Genomic DNA, 19,131 nt, shown 5'->3' on the forward strand with positions numbered 1-19,131 from the left:
TCTTTAGATGATAACATCTTTGTAATAATCTTTCTATTTATGAACATTGTGTCTTTCTCCATTGATTTAGCTCTTCTTTAATATCTCAGTAAAGTTTTATGATTTTCTCTATAGAAGTCCTGAATTTAAGACTTATTACAAGGTCCTTGATATTCTCTGATACAGCAATTGTTTTCTGATACAAAATTGTTCTCTGATATATTAATTGTATTTTCTAGGTTTTTTTTTTAGTGTGTAGAAATGCAACTGACTTTTTGCACATTAACCTTGTACTAAGACACCTAAAATGCTTTTTCTGAATCTACTGAGATTTACTAATGTGATGAGTTAATTTGTGTATTTTCTAATATAAAATCATCTTTGCATGCCCATGATAAATGCAACAGGATTGATGATGAATGTTTTCTTTCTTATACACTGTTTGATTTTCTAATGTCTTGTTTTGGAATTTTGGTTATATATTCATAAGTGAAATAGGGCAGAACTTTAATTTTCCTATGGCTCTTTTAGCTTGGTTTGACATCAGGGTTATCCTGGCCTCACGCATAGGAAAGGAGAGCATTTTTTCTTTTCCTTTGATCTAAAAGATTTTATATACTATTGGGATAATATATTTCTTGAAAATTTGGTAGAATTCACCTACAAAATTATCTGGGCTTTGTGTTTTCCTTTTGGGAATTTTTAAACTACTTCAGTTTCTTTGATTACAGGACTAGTCATGCTTTTCATTTCTTTTAGACTCAGTTCTTGTTATATCTTTCTAAGAATTTGTTCTCATCTGAATTTTAATTCTTAGTACTTTGCATGTCATATTAAACTCTTCATTAATAATATTTATTTCTATATTCTCTCTTGATAAGTCTTGCCAATAGTTTTCTGTCAGTTTTTTTTTCCCTCAAAGAATCAACTTTTGGCTTTTTAAACTTCTCTATTTCACTTTTTTCTATTTTACTAATCTCTGCTCTTATTTTTAAAGTCGTTTTTTTTTTCTTTCTTCTGGTTTATATGTTGACCTTTCTCTAATTTCTTAGACTAGAAATTCAGAAAAGAAATAGTCTCAAGGGGCGCCTGGGTGGCTCAGTGGGTTAAAGCCTCTGCCTTAGGCTCAGGTTGTGGTCTCAGGGTCCTGGGATCGAGCCCCGCATCGGGCTCTCTGCTCGGCAGGGAGCCTGCTTCCTCCCTCTCTCTCTGCCTGCCTCTCTGCCTACTTGTGATATCTGTCTGTCAAATAAATAAATAAAATCTTTATATAAAAAAAAAGAAATAGTCTCAAAATGAATGAGCTTATTTATGTGCCTATTTAGGAAAATCTGTTTCCTTTAAAGCACTAACTTTGTTACATCCGTTCTCACTCAATTTTAGGTATTTTATTTTATTTTAAGATTTTATTTATTTATTTGAGAGAGAGAGAACAGAGGAGGGGTTAGAGGCAGAAGCAGGCTCCCCACTGAGCAGGAAGCCAGATGCAAAGCTCAATCCCAGGACTCTGGGATTATGACCTGAGCCGAAAGCAGATGCTTAACTGACTGAGCCCCCATGTACCCCAATTTTAGGTATTTTTACATATTCATCCTCATTTATTATTTTACCCATGAGTTATTTAGCAACTTAACAATTTTTTCCAAACACGTGGGGATTTTTTGTCATCTTGTTCATAACTTCTGACTTAATTGTCTTATCATGGATGTGGTCTGTATGCTACCCTCTGAATTTGTTGAGTTTTCTCTAAGGTTCAGTACATAATAGATCTTTGCATACATTCCATGTCCACTGGGTAAAAAGTATGTTCTTTGATTGTTGCAACTTCAAGTGTGTGGACATCCTGTGTTGTTTTGATCTCCTCAGATCCTTGTTGATTCTCTCTCCCCGCCGCCCTTGACTGATCACCAAGTGAGAAAGGTGTGTTGAAGTCTCTCAATCTCCCACATGGTGATGGATTTACCAGTTTCTCCCTTTACATCAATATACGCTTTGTTTATTTTTGAGGCTGTTTCATTACATGCATAGTGAAACTCCTTATCTTCTTGAAGAACTTTAATCATGTAGCAACTCTTTCATCCTTAATAATGCTTTTGTCTTACTAAAGTTTATTTTATCTGATATTAATATAGCTATTGTAGCTTTTCCAGTTAGTATTCCCATGGTATGTCTTTCACTTTCAACCTTTGCATGTCTTTGTTTTTTACATCTCTTAGAAGGTGTATATATCTGGATTTTAAAAAAATCCAGTCAGTATTTTGTTTTTTGACTGGTGAGTTTCATCTACTTTTATTTATGTTTGGACCTATTCCTACTGTGTTGATTTATTGTTTTTATTTGTCCTTTTTCTTCTTAGTCTTTTCTTACTATTCTAACATCTTATATTTGTCTCTTCCTTCTAATAAGAACTTAGCAATCCTTCTCATCCCTTGGTGTCCTTTTCAACTCTCCTCATATCCTGACGTGTTAACATTATTTACACCTTAAATTCTGCATTATTTAGGACTATTTTCTCTTTGCCTTTGGTCTCAGTCATTGTTTGAAAAAAAAAAAAAAAAAAACCACTCCAAAAACACAATGTTTATATCACATTATGTCTTTTACAGCAACTTCTGTATTTTTTTCTCCCCTTTTAAAGTACTATGTCTAGGGGCACCTGGGTGGCTCAGTTGGTTAAGCATCCAACTCTTGATTTCAGCTCAGGTCATGATCTCACATGATCTCAGGGTCGTAAGATCGAGCCCCATGTCAGCCAAGCACTCGGTGTGTGGAGCCTGGTTAAGATTGTCTCTCCCCTCCCCGCACCCAACCCGCCCCCACCCCTTGTGCTCTCCTGCATTCTCTAATAAATAAATAAATAAATGAACTACTATGTCTAATACCATTTTCATTGTGGGTTTTGTGTGGCAAACCTTCTGAGACTCTTTGCCTGATGACATTTTGTTGTTGTTATGTCCTCATTATTAAATGACAGCTTGGCTGGATAAAAATCTTAGTCTTCTAATTTTGTTTTCTTCATTACCTTGAAAATATTACTCCAAACACTGGCTATTGAAAGATGTCAATCTTTCTGATTGTCAATCTGATTCTTTATCCTAATTGTAATCTTCTTATACTCCTCTCTGGAAGCTACTAGAATTTTCTCCTTGGCATTTTTAATTTTCTCTATAGTATGATCTAGGTGAAAGCTTTTCTTTATCTCTCGTTTCTGGAATTCTACAGACCCTTCAGCCCAAGGTCTCCCATCTCCTTGTTTTTGTTCTGGGAAATTTATTTCCATTATTTAACTATTTTTCTCTCCTTTCCATTTTTCTTTCTTTCTTTTCCTTCTGGGATTCCAGTTAAACATTATTTTAGTGGTGGTTCTAGGAATGCAGACTTCACACAGCCAGAAGTTAACATACATCTTGACCACCTTCTTGGGTAGCACAATGGCCTTTGAGAAGTTTCCTTCCATTTATCCTTCTTCCGACTTATATGATCACACAGTTGTATTTTATGTTTAGATTCTAAAACCTGAAAGACATCACTATTCTTGTTTATTTACTGTTCACTTAGGTTCACGTAGTTTTTGTTCTTCATTCACTCATACATCTCAGATCTTCCATCTGGGATCACTTTCCTTCTGTAGGAGGTATATCTTTTAATGTGGGTCTGCTGGTGGCAAAATGAGTTTTTAATAGTCTGAAAACAAAACATTTCAACACTCTGTAAATGTGTTCTCCCTGGGTGTATCATTGTCGGCCGGCAGTGAGTCTTTCTGCACATGTAAGATCTCATTTGACCATCTTCAGGCTTCCATCATTGCTGAGGAAGAGACCGCTGTCTGTTTGCTATTCCTCAGAAACTCATGCATGTCTTTTTCACAACTGGCTGCTTAATATTTTCTCTTTGATTTAGTTTCAACAGTTCCACTGGACAGATTTGGTGTGGAAGATTCTCTGCTGTTTGCTCTTCAGATATGTTCTCTTTCCTTCTAGACTCCTGACTAGAAGTGCACTAGACCCTGCTCTCAAACCTGACGTGCACACAGCTACCCTTGGGGTCTTTATGGGCTCCCAGGGCTGCTGGCGATGTTGCTCCAGGAGTCATTCTGGGTCACTAGGTGGTAAGCTTTCTCTCTGTTGGCTTTTTGTCTTTTCCAGGTTTTGTCTATCTAAAGGATTTATTCCTTCTGACCTATATTCTGTTGATGGAGTTTATTAAAACTTTCCAATCGGAGTTCTCAAGTTCAGTTGCTTAATTTTTCCTTTGTTTTGCTCTCTCTGGAACCTGCTGTGCCACTTTTTATAGTTTTCTGTTCCTTGCCCTGATTTTCACATTGGTTTTCCTTCCTTGGACTATGGGGACTCTGTCTTTATTGGCCTGTTTAAAGTCTGCATAGGATCGGCTACCACCCGATACAGCCACATTGGGATGTCAGCTGCAGAACATGGTCTCTGCCTACGTGCAGACAGAACCACCCTGACCCCAGTGTCTGCCGCTCACTTCTTGCCTGGCTGGCCAGGCTCCCCTGCCTGCCTTAGGCCCCACTGCCTCTGCCTCCTTCTCCCTGCCTGCTCTTTACCCGCCCTCAGCCCCACTCACGGCAGCGGGTACTTCTTCCACAGCAGCTTCGCTGGCAGCGTCTGGTACACAGTCTTCTGCTTCCCATCTGAGCTAGGGCTGCTGGGGCTGCTTTGCACGATCTTGGCGCACTCCATCTGTTCATCCCATGAACCTGACAGCACATAGTGGGCTTTGCCCTGGCTGTCACTTACCACTCCTGTCACCTGTGGACATGGGCAGGATCAGCACAGGCACACGCCCCACTCCACGCCCCTCCCATGATTCTGAGAGGTAGCCTTGCTTACCTTCCGGGCTACCTCTTTGGAGAAGTAGCTATAGGGCAAGAACTTCAGCTGGCACCGGTCCTGGGTCTTATGGTTCACAATCTCGATGTCCCCGGTCTGGTGAGGAAGGTTAGTGGTCAGTGCCCCACCTCTAGGCCACACGCCCCCTCCCTGAGGGTACCACCTGACCTGGTCAATCCAGAGCTTGCCCACAATGATGTTATGCACAGTCGAGGTGCTCTTCCTCCACACGTAGTGATTCCCACTGGCCTGGAATTCTAAGTGGATGGCACCTGGAGGCCAGATATAGGGTCAGAAGTCATGGCTTGCCATGCTAGACCCCAGCGAGCCTGTCTGCCCATGGTCCCAGGGTCCTGACAACTGGAAGCAGTATTCATGTAGACTGGGGACAGAGCATAGGCTGGGGAGGCATCCAGGAAGCCTAGGGAGGTGGGGAGCTGATTTGCAGAGAGACTAATGTCACTCCTAGAGGCCCCAAGGTGGCTTCTGTGTTGGTAAAACCCTCCCACTTATCCAGAAAGGCTTTCTGTCCTGGGAAAGCACAGGGCTCCAGCTCACCTAGCGGCATGATGGAGAGGTATTTTCCCCGGAACTTGCTAGAGATGGTGATCTCCTGCCAGAGGCTCCAGCCATGCTTGGAAAACACGTAGTGTGCGGCTGATGGTGGGTGATGGCTCACCTGAGACCAGACCCACAGGACATGAGTGTCTGCTGGACATGGGCTCAGGCCTGCTCCCCAACCAGCTGGGGGGACCACCTGCCCTGTGCTCAGCATGACCGGCTCCATGGCCCTGGGAGCAAGCCCCCAGGAAAGATGGTGCTCTGATGGAAAAGCAAGGGTTGGCCGTGGGACCGGCCTGGGCGGCTGTCCTGGGCTTGCTGTAGTCAGGGGAAGAGGACCAAGGCATCTCTATGCCAGGCTTGGGCTCCGAAATGGGGTGATGACAGAGCTTGGCCTCAAGGGGGCCCCTGTGATAAGCTGTGCTGAGGGCTAGGAAGTGAAGTGTGACGCTCTAGCTAGGGCTTCTCTGCCAACTCCCCAGTTAGCCCCCCAACTCATCTGCAAAGGGCTGCCCCCTGACTGTGCCATGTTGCACAGGGGGCTCAGGCTGGGGAAGCCACTTGAACTGAGGGGCAGAGCTGGGCCCTGCCTCCCTCCTGGCCAGCATGGCTCTAGAGCAGGAGGCCATATCAGTGTCCTGCCCCGGCCGCAGGGGGTGGCACCGCAAGCTCTGCACGGACCCTGGGGCCTCCCACACCTCCCCCCTCCTCTCACGGCACTGGGCACCCCTGACTGCTGTCTCACCTGCCAGCAAGTCCCTGTCAATTTCCCCTTGTTTATTCTTCCTCATTTCTGTGGCCCTGTGGTCGGAGGGTCCTGGGGCTCAGCCTCTCCCCAGCTTCCTCCCTAAGGCACCTCCTTGCTGGGTCATGACCTCAGTCAGTTTCCAGGCCCAGCCTTGCGCTGGGACTGCCACCCTGCCACCCAGCTGCCCACTGGACGCTCCCACACAGGTGGCTGTTTGGACTGACCAGAGTTCCTGCCACTCCCTCCTGCATCTCTCATTGTCTCCTGTCCCTGCAAGTGGCAGCTCAAGGCCTTTCTGGTCTCAGCATCACAGGTCAAACCCACCCCCCATTCCTTGTCACCCACGGCTGGGGCCCCACATGTCCTAGAGCCCACCATACTGGCACACCTAGGGATGTGACCCTGAGCGGCTGGCCCTGGCACTCTGTGTCCTGGCCTCCTGCTCAGGCCGATGATCTAGTCTTAACAGCTGCTCACACCAAATGCTTGAGAGTCATCCCTGGCCCTCTTTCTTGTGTTCCTTCTCTAACCCTTAGCAAATCCTGGCTGTTCTTTCTTCAAACGCGTCTTGAATCTGCCCCTCCCCCTCACAGGCCACAGTGGGTGACGCAAAGCATCTATAGCTTTACTCTCCGCTGCAGGGGGCACATAAACAAAAGCAGGTGTCAGGACCCTCTCTACCTGCCACACAGACTGAAACCCAAAGCCTCAGGCTGCCTGCCCACTTCCTCTCTGACCTGTGCTCCTTTCTCCCTCGCTTTTGGCTCCAGCCAGCTTTCCAAAGGTGAAAGAACCATCCACTTACACAGCACCCGTTCCGCACTGCCCACTTCAGGAGAACAGGCACCCCATCCGCTCACTTCCCAGCTGCCTGCATAGCACCTGGCGCCTTGGGGGCACTTGGTCAACTCTACTGAATGAAGAAGGGAATTCACTCAGTAGTTCAGGCCAAGAATGCTAGGGTCGTCCTTGCTGCCTTCCCTTACCTCCTTTCCTCCTCCCTGGACCTCTCTCCCTACATCCAAAGCATTTGCAAATACCCAGCTCTACTTTCTAAGCAGCCTGTGCTCTACCTCTAACTGGCTTTGTGTAGGGCTACACTGCCGCCACAGCACGCCTTTTCAACTAGCCACCAGACTGTGAAATGTCTGCTTTTGGAGCTCCCCCCCCGGGCCCCGAATAGTGCCTGGCCAGCAGCTGATGTCCAGCAGGCCAGCCGGGAAGCTCTATGTTGGGTACCTTCACGCAGCGCCTGCCTGGGTCCTCCCAGCACCCAGGGAGGCACCGACAGATTCAACCCCCCTCAGACAAGCTCAGGCTAAGATGCTGCTGCTGAGGCTCCTAGACCCCAGGGCCCGGGTTTGGCTCTGCTCCGTGGGGAGGATATGCATGTCTGTGGGGTGGGGAAGGCATTGAGAAGCGATGGGGGCAAGCTGATATCACCAACCCCCAGGGGAGGACCACTGGGCCCCAGAAGCTCCTCACATTGTAGGCCTGCACCGTCACGGACTCAGGGTCCCCACACAGTGCAGGATCCCCTCTGCCTGCTACCTCCCCTGCTCTGGTCTACCCAGACTCCCAGAGAGCACCGCACACTTGTCCCTCAAGGGCCGCTGTGTGGTTCCTGGCAGGGGGAGGGGCCCTCCCCTTCCCCACACACCAGCCCTGACTCTGCCCTCACCCAACTATCTCCGGGAAGTCTGCCCCTGCTCCAGGAGGCCCAGCCTCTGACTGGACCTTGCCTTGGCCTCGTGGGCTCGGGCACAGCAGGGTCAGAGGCCGTGTCCCATTTGTCTCCCTGGGACCCCTGGGCCTAGCAGGAGTGCCTTGGCCAGAGTGTGCGTGGGCCTCACCTGCTCACAGAGGGAGCGCAGGCCCATGTCGTCAAGGCGGTCCAGCTCAAAGGTCTCCCCTAGCATGGGGTTGAAGGGCTTGGCGATGCGGTGCACAGTGGTAGAGTAGGAGGACACGGAGAAGGCTGCCACCAGGCACATCTGCTCCACTGAGCTGGTGCAGTGCACCGCCTTGTCCAGCAGGTGGTGGTACTCCAGGTCCTCTGTCAGCCGCTGGAGCATGGACAGGGGCTCGTTAAAGTTGACCTGTGGACGGGCGGTGGTCAGGTGCTGCTCCGGGCACAGCCCCGGGGCCCTCCCAGCCCGCCTGTTCTCCTCAGACGGTCCTGGGCCCTGCGGTTCAGATGGCGCCTCCACAGTCAAGTTCCTCTGCCGACCCCGACTAATGCCCTGTCCAAACCCGCGCAGCTCCCTGTGCTTGCCTCCACCCTCAGTTTTCTCTACAGCCTCGCGGCTTTTGGACCTGCTGTAACTCGTACCCTGTCACTATGGTCACTGTCACTCTCCCTTCCTAAGATGTGAAGGCCACCAAGGCCAGAGTTTCTGACTTGTTCAGCACAGAGTCAGAATTAGAGAGTGGTGGGTGGCTGGATGAATGAGTTTTCCTCTTATTCTGAGCTCTTGTGCTGTTTTTGGGTGAAAGCTCCTGTAGGCGGCGCCCCCTCCATCCTGGTCTTGGGGCAGGGCAGGGTCACTCCCCCCTTGTGATGCTCGGCTATGACCCTGGGCCAGCCATCAAGCAGGGACTGCCCTGAGTTCTCCCCTTTCATCCTCCCAGACACTGTTATGTGGGCGTTGTTCCTTGCCCCACTTTGCAGGTGTGGACACAGAGGCGGGAGATGTGAACGGGTTTGTCCTGGGGCACACAGTGAAACCAAGTCTGGCCTGAACCCCAAACATTTCCCCCCTGGAGATGCCATCAGAGCCTGGCGACTCGAGAATGCTAGCTCCATCCTCAGCCCGATGTGTGACCTCGCTGGAGTGGGTGCAAGAGACAGTTCCTGGCCCAGGAGGGCCCAGTCCTGCCACTCCCCATCTACGAGGTGGGGAGAGCCAGGACATCGGGAAGCCCTGTCAGGTGCAGAGGTGCTCTGGGGGTCCCCACATCTCTGATCAATGCAGAGCCCCTCCTTAGCTTCTTCCCCCAGAGCCCGAGACCTCTGCTCTCGGGATTTTGGCAATGTTGTTGAACATGATTTGGTAATTTGTTACATGCCCCTCAGGTGTTGTTAAGAATGACACCCAGACTGCTGGCACTTAGAGGTCATTCCTTATCCATGCACAAAACAGGGCCCCCTTTGGACCCACTGCGGCTGCTCCGCACCAGCCCCTACCGGCATGGGGATCTTGGAGAGCTCCCGGCCAATGCAGTTCTTCATGATGCTCCAGAGATTAAGGCTGTAGTTGGGTTTGTCAGGGATGCGGGCACGCCTCTTGACCTTGGGGGGACCCTTGGGCACAAGTGAGGCGCCATCTAGCACCTGCCAGAGAGAATGTGTTTGTGAGCAGAGGCCAGGGAGCCCCTTCGGCCTTCCAGCCCTGGCCCTCACCTCTATCCAATGCAGTGGAAGCACTGAGCTGGCCACTGGCACGGTGCTGGCACAGAGGCAGGCTGGCAGATAGGTCAGACCAGGCAGAAGGGAGCCAGGGCACTGAGCCCGCCCCAGAGGCCCGGAGCCCAAAGTGCCAGCCTGCCTTCTAGCCACCTTTGAGCTCTCCCTTCTCACTTACATTATCTGATGAGGTCCAGTCCACTGGGCCTGTGGTCCCACCCTCCGCTTTTCTGCAAGAAACACAAAAGGGGAGGCAAGTTATTTACAAATCCTGAGGCCTCCTGGGGACCTGGGCACCTTCTACCCAGACCCGTCAGTGAGGTGCAAGGGACAGCCCACCCCAAGGCTGCTTCTCCAATGGGACATGCCCAGTTTGGGACATTCAGCTGGACTGGGGGGGCCCAGGGCAGTGAAGGGGCTCCCACCCACTGATGTCCCATAGGATCAGACACGGGAGCAAAGTCACCTGAGATCCCTGCACACAGCCCCTCCTGGGACTGGCAGACCACGGACCCAGAGGAAGCTGAGGGTGGCCATTTCCTCTGGCAGAGCCCCCTAGAGCTCTGTGGGGCCCCACTGTGTCCTCACTGTCTGCTGGTCTGACTCTCGCACTAGACTGGGGTTCCAGAAGGGCAGGAAGTGGGTCAGATGCATGCCTGTGCCTATGAATACTTGTGGTGAGATGGTTGGCTAAGCAGCAGGGGGTGGTATGGATGAAGGACCCAAGCTCTGAGGGATCCTCGAGGACAGGTGACCTGGGCCAGCTGGGGTGAGGGGTAGGCACTTGGCAGTCAGGGCCTCAGGGAATGGGAAGGACTCACTGGGTCATTGCGCACAAGGGACCTGCCTACAGCCCAGAGGAGCTACACTACCAGGGAAGGCGGTAGTTTGGGCCTTGGGGTTGCATCAGGAGCCTTGAGAGCCAATGAAGAGTGTCGAGCACAGGGGTCATCTGCTTGCTGGCTGGGTGGCAGCAGAGAGGCCTGGGGCTGTTAGCTGAGGTGTGGAAGGTGGCTGGGTTGGGGGCGCAAAGGAGGGGGCAGAGCCCAGGCCCCTGGGGACTCCAGGTATGGGAGGGGTGGGTGGGAAGCTGGAGGGTTGACACTGCTGGGTGGTAAAGTGAAAGGAAATTCAGAACAGCCAAGCTCATTGTGAGAGCAATATAAGCAAGCAAATTTTAAAATATTATTGGGAAATGAACCGTGATTGAGTTGGAAATACTCTGTTGATAGGGACTAGAAACACCCTGTTGAATTAGAGAGATCCCAAAGGCCCTTACCCTGAGAGAGACCAGGACATGGAGTGGTGACCCATGTTGGTACACAGAGGCAAAAAAGGAGGGGCTGGGGGTTTTAACTGGCCTCCCCCTCTGTGGACTGGGCTCCAGGGAGTCCACGGAAGGCAGTGTGGGGTGTGGACTGTGAGCTGCAGATCAGACGCAGGGAATAAGGCCACCAGGAAGCCTGCTGGTCCTCATCCATGAGGGGCTGAGTGTCCTGCCTGAGGGCACGCCTGCAGGGGAGCATGGGAGGCTCTGTGACTCTGCTGTGCCCCAGGGATGATGGGTGCAGGGAGCAGCACAGGCAGCGGTCGTTTATGTCGTTGTCCCCAGGACTTGGAGCGGCAGCTCCTCCCCAGGCCACGACAGAGGAGCCACAGAATGGCTGGAACTCATCAGCCACCTCCATGTCCCCCAGAGCGGCCATACTCAGGACCCTTCCAGTACTAGAGCCTGAAGCAATGTCCTAATGAGGCAACTCCGAATTGTAGCAAATCCCTGTTCATGCCCCAGGGTGCTGCCCTCTGACCCAGCCTGCCCACGCAGGGCTCCTGCTCCTCCCTTTTGCGGGTCCTGCACCAGCACAGTCCCACGGTGGGGGGGAGGGGCGTTTCCTGGGGATCCAGAGTCTGACAACAGTGTCCCGGTTACCGCTGTGCTCTAGTGTGTATTTAGTAACATCCTGAAAGAGGACACTTTTATGAAAGGAGGCTTGTAAATAGAAAATAAAAGGGACTTCTTGCATGGCCTGTCTGTTCTGGAATGCGGGTGTGGTTGAGGGAGTGGTTGGGACTGCGTGTACCTCCGAGGCAAGAAAGCGCAGCAGACGCCTTCCAACCCGGCCCTGGGGTCCCAGCCCCCACCCCCACCCTCTCCGGCTGGAACTGGATCCTGCCGAGGCCCTGTTCTCCGCCTCCGTTAAAATGAAACCTTGATTCAAACTCTAGGTGGGCATTTAAATCTGAGGAACAGAATAATCATAATAATAATCAAAATACAGTGTGAAGCAAGACTTGAAAGAAAACCCCAAGTATGAAGAACAGGTGCAGCTTAAGAAGAACAAGGCGGGAAAGCCTAAGCCTTGGGAGAGGCTCCTTCCAGGGCCGCCGGTCCTGCCTGGAGAACACACCTGTCCTCCTTGGCCTCTGTGATCACGGTGATGAAAGATGTAGAGTCTTCCATGGCGTCGAAGTACTCGGTATCTTCATCTTCTTCACTGTCCTCTCCTTTGGGAGTTAAGAGGCTTCCTGCAGATACACGCAAAACCGCCGCCTCAGTTTGCAACTCTGAAAACTCACTAACCTGCCTGAGGAAGTCCAGAGCCCAAAGGGTGCCCCCCACTTTGGACCCTGTCCCCCCCACTACCACCAGCCCTTCAGTCCTTTCCCACTTCAGTCACCTGGGGCCGCATTAACGCGGCTGTGGCTGCCCTGGGTCCCCTTCCTGGAATGAGCTTCCCGCTCAGTGCTTTGGCTCAAAGGCCTCTCTCCTTCTGGAAGCCTCCCCAGATTGCTCAACACGATGGTCAGTCTGTCTGGGGCCTAGCTACCCTTTTGGATGGACCTGTCACTCCCAGCCCAAGGCCAGGTGGGCTGCCACCTGGTACCAGGGCAGCCCTGCCACAGAGGGACAGTTGGGCTCACTGGACTTTTCTCATAAGAACTGGAACCTAAATGCAGGGAGATAATTACCCTTCGGTAGTGGGTGTGGGAAATACAAAGCCACCGAGGTAGGCCCGAATGTGGGCATGTTAAGGGGCATGTGTACTGGGGGTGTAGGGGGGGGAGCATGTAAACAGAGCCAGCTGGCAGGAGGAGGCGGAGACAGAGCACAGATTGGAAGGAACAGAGGCTGAGCAGCCCTGAGCAAGGGACCCAGCCAGGCTGGGTGGCCCTCGCCCACTCGCCTTCGCTGAAGCTCTTGGTGGGGTTGGTGGCCCGGCCGGGGGCGCTACGGAAGGCTCGTTCGAGGCTGTTGTGCTGCTTGGCTAGCTGCTCGATGGTCTCCTCCAGGTGGATGCGCTGTTCTTGTTCATACTGTAGGGCACGCTGCCATTTCCGGCTGTGTGTCTCTGCTAGTTCCAAGAAGTCTCTGCAGGCCTGGGGATGGGGGACAGAGTGGTCAGTGAGCACAGGGCCCAGGGCAGGGGCCTGTCTGCCCCATACCCCACACCCCACCTGCCAGTCAGTCCTGGGGTGTTCAGAAACACCTTTGCTGCCCCCTTGGCTTCTGTGGGGATGTAGGAACTCTGACTTTTCTCTCAGAGCCAGCCCGGGGACAGGCGTCCGCCATGGTGGACATCCCATAATCAGGATGCCATCTGAGAGCACCAAACCCGGGCTGTGGCTGGTGGAGGCTGGGTTTCCACATGGCTGGGGCCCAAGCTGCCACATCCTCGCCATGTGCCAGACCTAAGCACGACCTCTGTCCCTATGAGAACCGGAGGCCTATGTGGTGCTCAGGCCAGTCCCTGCCCGTGGCATGGGAGGAAGGAAAGCCACATTCTGCCATAACTTCCTGGCTTAGAGAGGTAAAGGGTCTTATTTGGCACAGGAATTGAGACCAGACCTTCCCACAAAGTTACCTCAAAGTCTATATCACATAACTCTGCTTTTTAAGTAAGGTTCCCCCTTCAGACTTGGGGCCTACTCTGACATTCAGATTCTTTCCAGTTTCCCAGGTCCGTAGGTGGTCCCACTACACTCTTATGAGGCAGGGGTTTGTCGTTCTGTCCCTGATCCCAGTGGAGAGGAGGGCCCGGGCTCAGCTGTTCCTGGCAGGCAGGGAGGGCCAAGCTGGGGACCTCTGGGTTTGCTTTTTCTGGACTGAATGCAGTAGGAAGGGACACGTTTCCTTGGCCCAACGTGCACCGGTGGTCTCTGGCCACCACTCCCTTGCCCTCCCTTTCCACGCACGTCACATGCTATCTGACCCCGAGGGTTGGAGTCATGCTTTCCTGAAGGGAGAAGGGCACACAGCCCCTCTTCGGTGACACAGGGACAATGCAGCTCTATCCTGACTGTCGGGAGGAACCAGGGAGGTGATGTGGAGTGCTGGACCAAGCAGCCCTCATAGACACTCCCTGGGAGGCACCAGAGGCATGGGTGCCACCCTCACTGCTCAGACTTCTCTCACGTCTCCCCCAGGGAAGGCTCCTGAGCTGGCTTAGTCAGGTCCCCTGAGATACTTACTCACTCACCCCAACCCCCCACAATCTCATGCCTACAGATCAGCTTCTCTGCTGACTCTGCCTGTTTCTCTTCATCCCATGGATCTCCAAACTCAGCGGCTACTCTGAGCATCCACTGGATGAGCAAACACCCTGCTGAGGGGTGGCTGTGGGGGCCTCTCAGGAGAGCAGGAACAGATAGCACCTCGCCAGCGGTAGGCCCCGGCCAGCGTCTCTCTCTCTCTTCAAGCCTACCCCCTCGTGCCTTCTCTGTCATCTCACCTCCCAGCACCCGTGCGGAGTGGGCTGGGCAAGGCTTCCTCCCTGACACCCCCTTACCCCCACACACCATTCTAAAGATGGGATGGGGACCCAAGGAAACCAGCAAAGTAGAGTAATAAGGCTTGCTATCCGGAGTGGGAAGGCCCAGGCTCCTGCACAAGCCACTCAGCCCCTCTGAGCCCATGTCCTGAGACACAACAGTAATATCTGACAGAGCCCAGGCTCCCAGCTTCGCTGTCCAACCCGGCCCGGCAAAATCCTCAAGGCAGAGGAGTGGGGTCATCCCCAATTGACATATGAGGAAACTGAGGCTCAGGTTCCTGCGTCTCCCTTGCGAGGCTCTGGGGAGGAAGTGTATTCACTCCACCTCAGATTCAGGAGTGTTCCCACTCTCCCCGAAAGGTCCCTGCCTGGTCACACCTAAGCGACCGTACCCAGCTTCTCCAAAAGGGGCAGGGATTTATACCGGCAGGTGACCCAGCACAGGTTGGGATGAGAGTAGAGAAATCTCCTTATGCATTTAACAGGCTCTGGAGACAATAGAGGCTGCACCGGGAGCAGCCACAGGTCTGGGGCTTTCTAGAGTTTGCAAATTATGGATTTGTGAGGTTCAGCTGCTGGTGTGGGGCTACAGTCACGGACCATCATGCAGTTTGGAGACAAGGACATGCTTGATTGCCACTCCCTAGCTTTTGACTTGGGAGCCAAGCCTTTACCACCCAGGGTCCTGCAGTGGCCTTGTCCCTGGTCCCTGCTCCCCCCTCACCACTGCAGGCCTCAGTGTAGGGGGCCTTGACAGCAGACACATGACCACTGTCTCCAAAGGCCAGACTAGAAGACTCCTCTTTGCTGGGTCTGCCCCAGCGGGTATAGAAAGTAGTAGTGGTGGAGCGTAGTGGGCAGAGGACCCCTCTGGGCACCTCAGAAATGTTCCAGATGCTTCTAGGAGTCCTGTGAAATGGGTGGGGAAGGGCTCCCCACCCCCTTCCACAGATTGTGAAACAGGCTCTGAGGTCACACGGCCAGAGGTAGCAGACACAGAGCGGGACCCCAGCTCCTTATCCCGGAGCTCTGTCCACTCTGAGCCGCCCCTCCCTTGAGAGCCCTGGCCCACGGCCTCCGTGATTTCCCACAGCCCCGAGCTCAGCCACCATGCCCAGTCAAGTCAGTCTCAGATCCTGCCATCTGTTTGCTGACCCAGGAAGGAGTCCCAATACCGCAAGAGTGCTGGTCGACCCACTGCTGGCCCAGGCAGCCTGCCAGGTGTTATTGAGCTGGGTGCGCAGTGCAGGTCGGAAGGGGGCCCAGTGCTGGTGGAGGAGGAACGCCCTCACTTCTCTGGGTGGGCATGGGTGCCGGGCGCACTGCCATAGGGAAGCCCCTTGCCAGGTCTCCCTGCCCCTGCCCCCCTGTGAGCCTGAGGCCTAGGGAGAAGGGGCTGCCCAAGGGGACGAGCAGGCCAGGCCTGAGAGCCAGGCTTCCCCCACAGAGTCAGACCTGCCTGCCCCAAGGTGAGTGTGCAGGGGCCTAGGTTGGCCTGTGCACACAGCCTTTTTATAGACAGGATACACAATGGGTGCCTCATGGCTGTCCGGGTTCTCAGTCTGTGGGTGCTCTGCTCTGCTCTCAGTCTGTGCCTGCTGCCTGTCTTCCCCCCAACACCCAGGAAGGTCTGGCAGCAGCACCCAGCCACTCACCTCCCCGCTTGCCCTCCTCCAGCTCTGCTCCCCCACACCCGCCTTCCACAGCTCCCTGGGGACCCTCTACAGCTCCTGCCATCCTCTCCCTGTCACTGGGTTTTAATATCCACGGGCGCTCTGCTTTCATGGAACCCATGGCCTTTAAAACAAGACTGGTCAGAGAGCCCCAAACAACAGTATAAAACAAGAGCCAGAGGTCGCAGTAAATATGCCCCACAAATCCATGCCAGAGGACTCGGTGTGGCCTCTGGGCTTTCTGGCCACAAGAGCAAAGGGGGAATGACAAACGCAGTGTGAAGATGAATTAGGCTCCCTCTCTCCCACCCCTGAGGTTCTGATGGGCTTGGGCTCTCACTGCCTTAGAAACGACCATTTTCTCCTCCAAGGGAAAATGGAATGTTCGTCGTATTTCGAGGAAATGCTGACAGCCTCTCACAGACCTGGCCCCACATCCTCTCCAGCCTCATCTCCCGGGGCCCCATCATCCCCATGCCATCTGCATGTGGCCCACCAGGCATGTGTCACCCTCCCTCTGACTCTGTCCCAAACACACGTGCTTATGCTGATGCCTGGCCCGCCACCCACATGCTGCACCCCTGCCGTGAGCCAGAGCTGTCTGGGGCATTCTTGCGAGCGTGGAGCTCCCTGTTTTAACAGAGGCTCAGGGAGGCCAAGGTACTTGCTCAAGGCCCCGGGCGGCATGTGTAGGACCCGAGTCCCAGGCTCTGTGGACGCCATCTACAGTCTCCCAGAGCATGGAACCAGCCCTGTCACCACTTTGTACAGCTGAGCATCATGGCCTGGATGCCCCCTGAGGGATTCTGTGGCCTTCCTGGAGGGGAGCTGGGCTCCCGGAGATGCTCACTAGCAAGGATGTCAAGGAATAACCCTGTTCAAGCACCAGGACTCAGCAGTGCCTCCACAAAGCCTGTTACCAGCACCCGTCCTTGTGGCGGAGGACGGGGCCCAAGAGGCCAGGGCTGCTGGCTGACAACCTGGTGACCTCCAGCTCGCTGCCCCTGAAGGACCAAGGGTGTGGGGCAACAGGGGGCAGGACAGGGGCCTCACGTGGCTGGGTTGGGTACATGAAGGTGGTAGAGTGTCACAGTTACCTAGAGATAAGGGCAGGGCAGAGGCTGCTACACCCCAGTATGGAGGGGCTCCTGGGGCTGGACCAAAGCCTTTACCGCTGCTCCTAGAGGAGGGGGGTCATCTGCAGCGGAGAAACTGCCTTGGTCACTGCATGGGCCGTGGCGAGCTCCCCCACCCCTTTCATCCCGTGTGCCTACCTGGTGTCCCTCCTCAACTCCCAAGGCTTCCTCTGCTGCTGCCGGCCTTCTCCAGGCCCCATCCTATTGCCCGGGAATGCTGAGCTGGGCTGTGCCCTGTGTGCTCACTAAGCTGGATTAGGCCAGGGGCCCGCCGGGGGGCTGGCTGGGGGCAGTTTCCGGGGCCCCAGGGAGGGGCCGGGCGGACCCGCGCCCTGAACACTGTCACGTTTCCCCTGAGGCTCTGCCACAGTTCTCAGAGGGCTCGTGCCCTTCCCTGAGCAAGAGCGGTTTCCTACGCCACCTATTAGCTCTTAAATGATGCAAGGCACCAGGAATGGGCAGAACAAAGATGCCCAGCCTCTGGACCCCGCAAGGGCATTGCCTGCTGCCTACCCTGGGCCAGGCCTATAGCCTCCTGGGCCTTGGTGTCCTCATGGGAAGAAAGACAGTTGAACCCCAGGAGTCCTGCAGAGTCCCTGATTCCATGACCCGCTGAGGAATCGCCCTCTGGGTGGGAACAAGTTTCCTAGCTCTGTCCCTTCCTCCCACTCCCAGGGCTGTGGAAAGGATCCCCGAGATGAAGAGATGTGGGGTCCTGTGGGCTGCTCCAAAGCAGAGTGGGAACCCAAAAGCCTGGGACAGAAAAGACAGCTCTCCCCCCACCCCGTACTGGGGCCGGCTCTGCTCAGCAACAGGCTGGGGGGCTCTCACTTCTCAGAAGCCCCACCCGGTGAAGGGAGCTGTGAGGCCTGCTCACCCAAGCTGTGTGAGCTCCGAAGGAAGCTGCTGCTGGTCATCCTGAGGGGATCCTATGGGACGGACCAAGTGTCTCTGAGCTGGAAACCTTTGCGCAGCTGTGCCAGGAGGAAGGAGGACAAACTCTAATCGCTTTTTTGTTCCTAATCCTAATCCAGACAATGACCTCGCTGTCCCCAAACACGGGCAGGTGAGCAGGGTGTGGGGTCAGCCAGCCTGGGTCCGATGACCGTCCTGTGTGTGGCCCAGGGAGCTTCTCAAGCTCTCGGGAGGGACTGCAGAGCCAAGACCCTGGTTAAGCCTGGCCTTCAGGGACAACTCGGGAAGCACGGTCTCCCATGCTGTCTCCCCTCTAGATGGGAGCATGAGGAAGATGCCAGAAGACTGTGGGATGTTAGGGTGGGTGACCATTGGGACTCATGGAGTAGGTGGAGAGATGGGCCAAATGCCCAGAGGTTGCAGGTTGGGTGAGTGCCAACTGAGAGGGCCAGCTTGGCAATGGACTCTGTCTCTAGCCACCAGCGCACAACAAGTTCTGGTAACCGTGGATGCAGGAGGGATGGGATAAAGGGCTGTGCTTCCACCTGCAGTCAGACAGAACCTGCCGGATGTCTGACTGCCATATGTCCGGCCTGCAGGGACCCTCAGGCTTTAGGGCTCCCAGGTGGGTGGGCAGCTGGACCCTTTGGCTCTCAGAGTCATGGAGGGCTGCCCATCCACCATCTAACCCCCCACACTGGTCCTCACATGGCCAGCATGACTGCGGACCTGCCTCTCACTGGCCTTCTATCATAAAAGGAGCCAATAGGACAAAGTCATTCAGAGTGCTCATCTCCCCGAGCCATTGTGCGTGGCCAGAAGCTCACACCTGGGGACACATTGGGGTCAACAGGGTCTTTCTTTCTACTCCTCCCCTAGGAACAGCAGGCTACCCTCAGTGCATGCTTCCCAGTGGCTGGAAGGGGCAGTGCTGAGATGTAGGCCAAGCTTGCAAGGCTCAGAGGCGGCCGCGGCAGGAGATGCCCAGCCATCCAGGCCTCCAAGACCAAGAGTGGGGACCTGTAGAGTGACGACGGTAGTGCTGGGCTAACCCGGGGGTTGGGGGGGAGGGTTGTGGGGGAGGTCAG

The 19,131-nt window shown here is 53.8% G+C and overlaps 1 protein-coding gene across 4 annotated transcripts in view; it reads right to left on the reverse strand.

Moving 5' to 3' along the window:
• The window catches only part of OSBP2 (oxysterol binding protein 2), a 160,165-nt gene that overhangs the window by 5,031 nt on the left and 136,003 nt on the right, over positions 1-19,131 (reverse strand). For all 4 annotated transcript variants that reach the window (XM_047697769.1, XM_047697771.1, XM_047697770.1 and 1 more), the window contains 9 exons: positions 12,733-12,925; positions 11,956-12,073; positions 9,726-9,777; positions 9,329-9,475; positions 7,995-8,240; positions 5,391-5,511; positions 5,001-5,104; positions 4,833-4,928; positions 4,567-4,751 (listed from right to left, as the gene is read on the reverse strand). In XM_047697769.1, the coding sequence (XP_047553725.1) occupies positions 4,567-4,751; positions 4,833-4,928; positions 5,001-5,104; positions 5,391-5,511; positions 7,995-8,240; positions 9,329-9,475; positions 9,726-9,777; positions 11,956-12,073; positions 12,733-12,925 (1,262 nt within the window). The remainder of the gene's footprint in view (positions 1-4,566; positions 4,752-4,832; positions 4,929-5,000; positions 5,105-5,390; positions 5,512-7,994; positions 8,241-9,328; positions 9,476-9,725; positions 9,778-11,955; positions 12,074-12,732; positions 12,926-19,131) is intronic.

The sequence above is a fragment of the Lutra lutra genome, chromosome 12 (assembly GCF_902655055.1).
Source record: "Lutra lutra chromosome 12, mLutLut1.2, whole genome shotgun sequence".
Taxonomy (NCBI): Eukaryota; Metazoa; Chordata; class Mammalia; order Carnivora; family Mustelidae; genus Lutra; species Lutra lutra.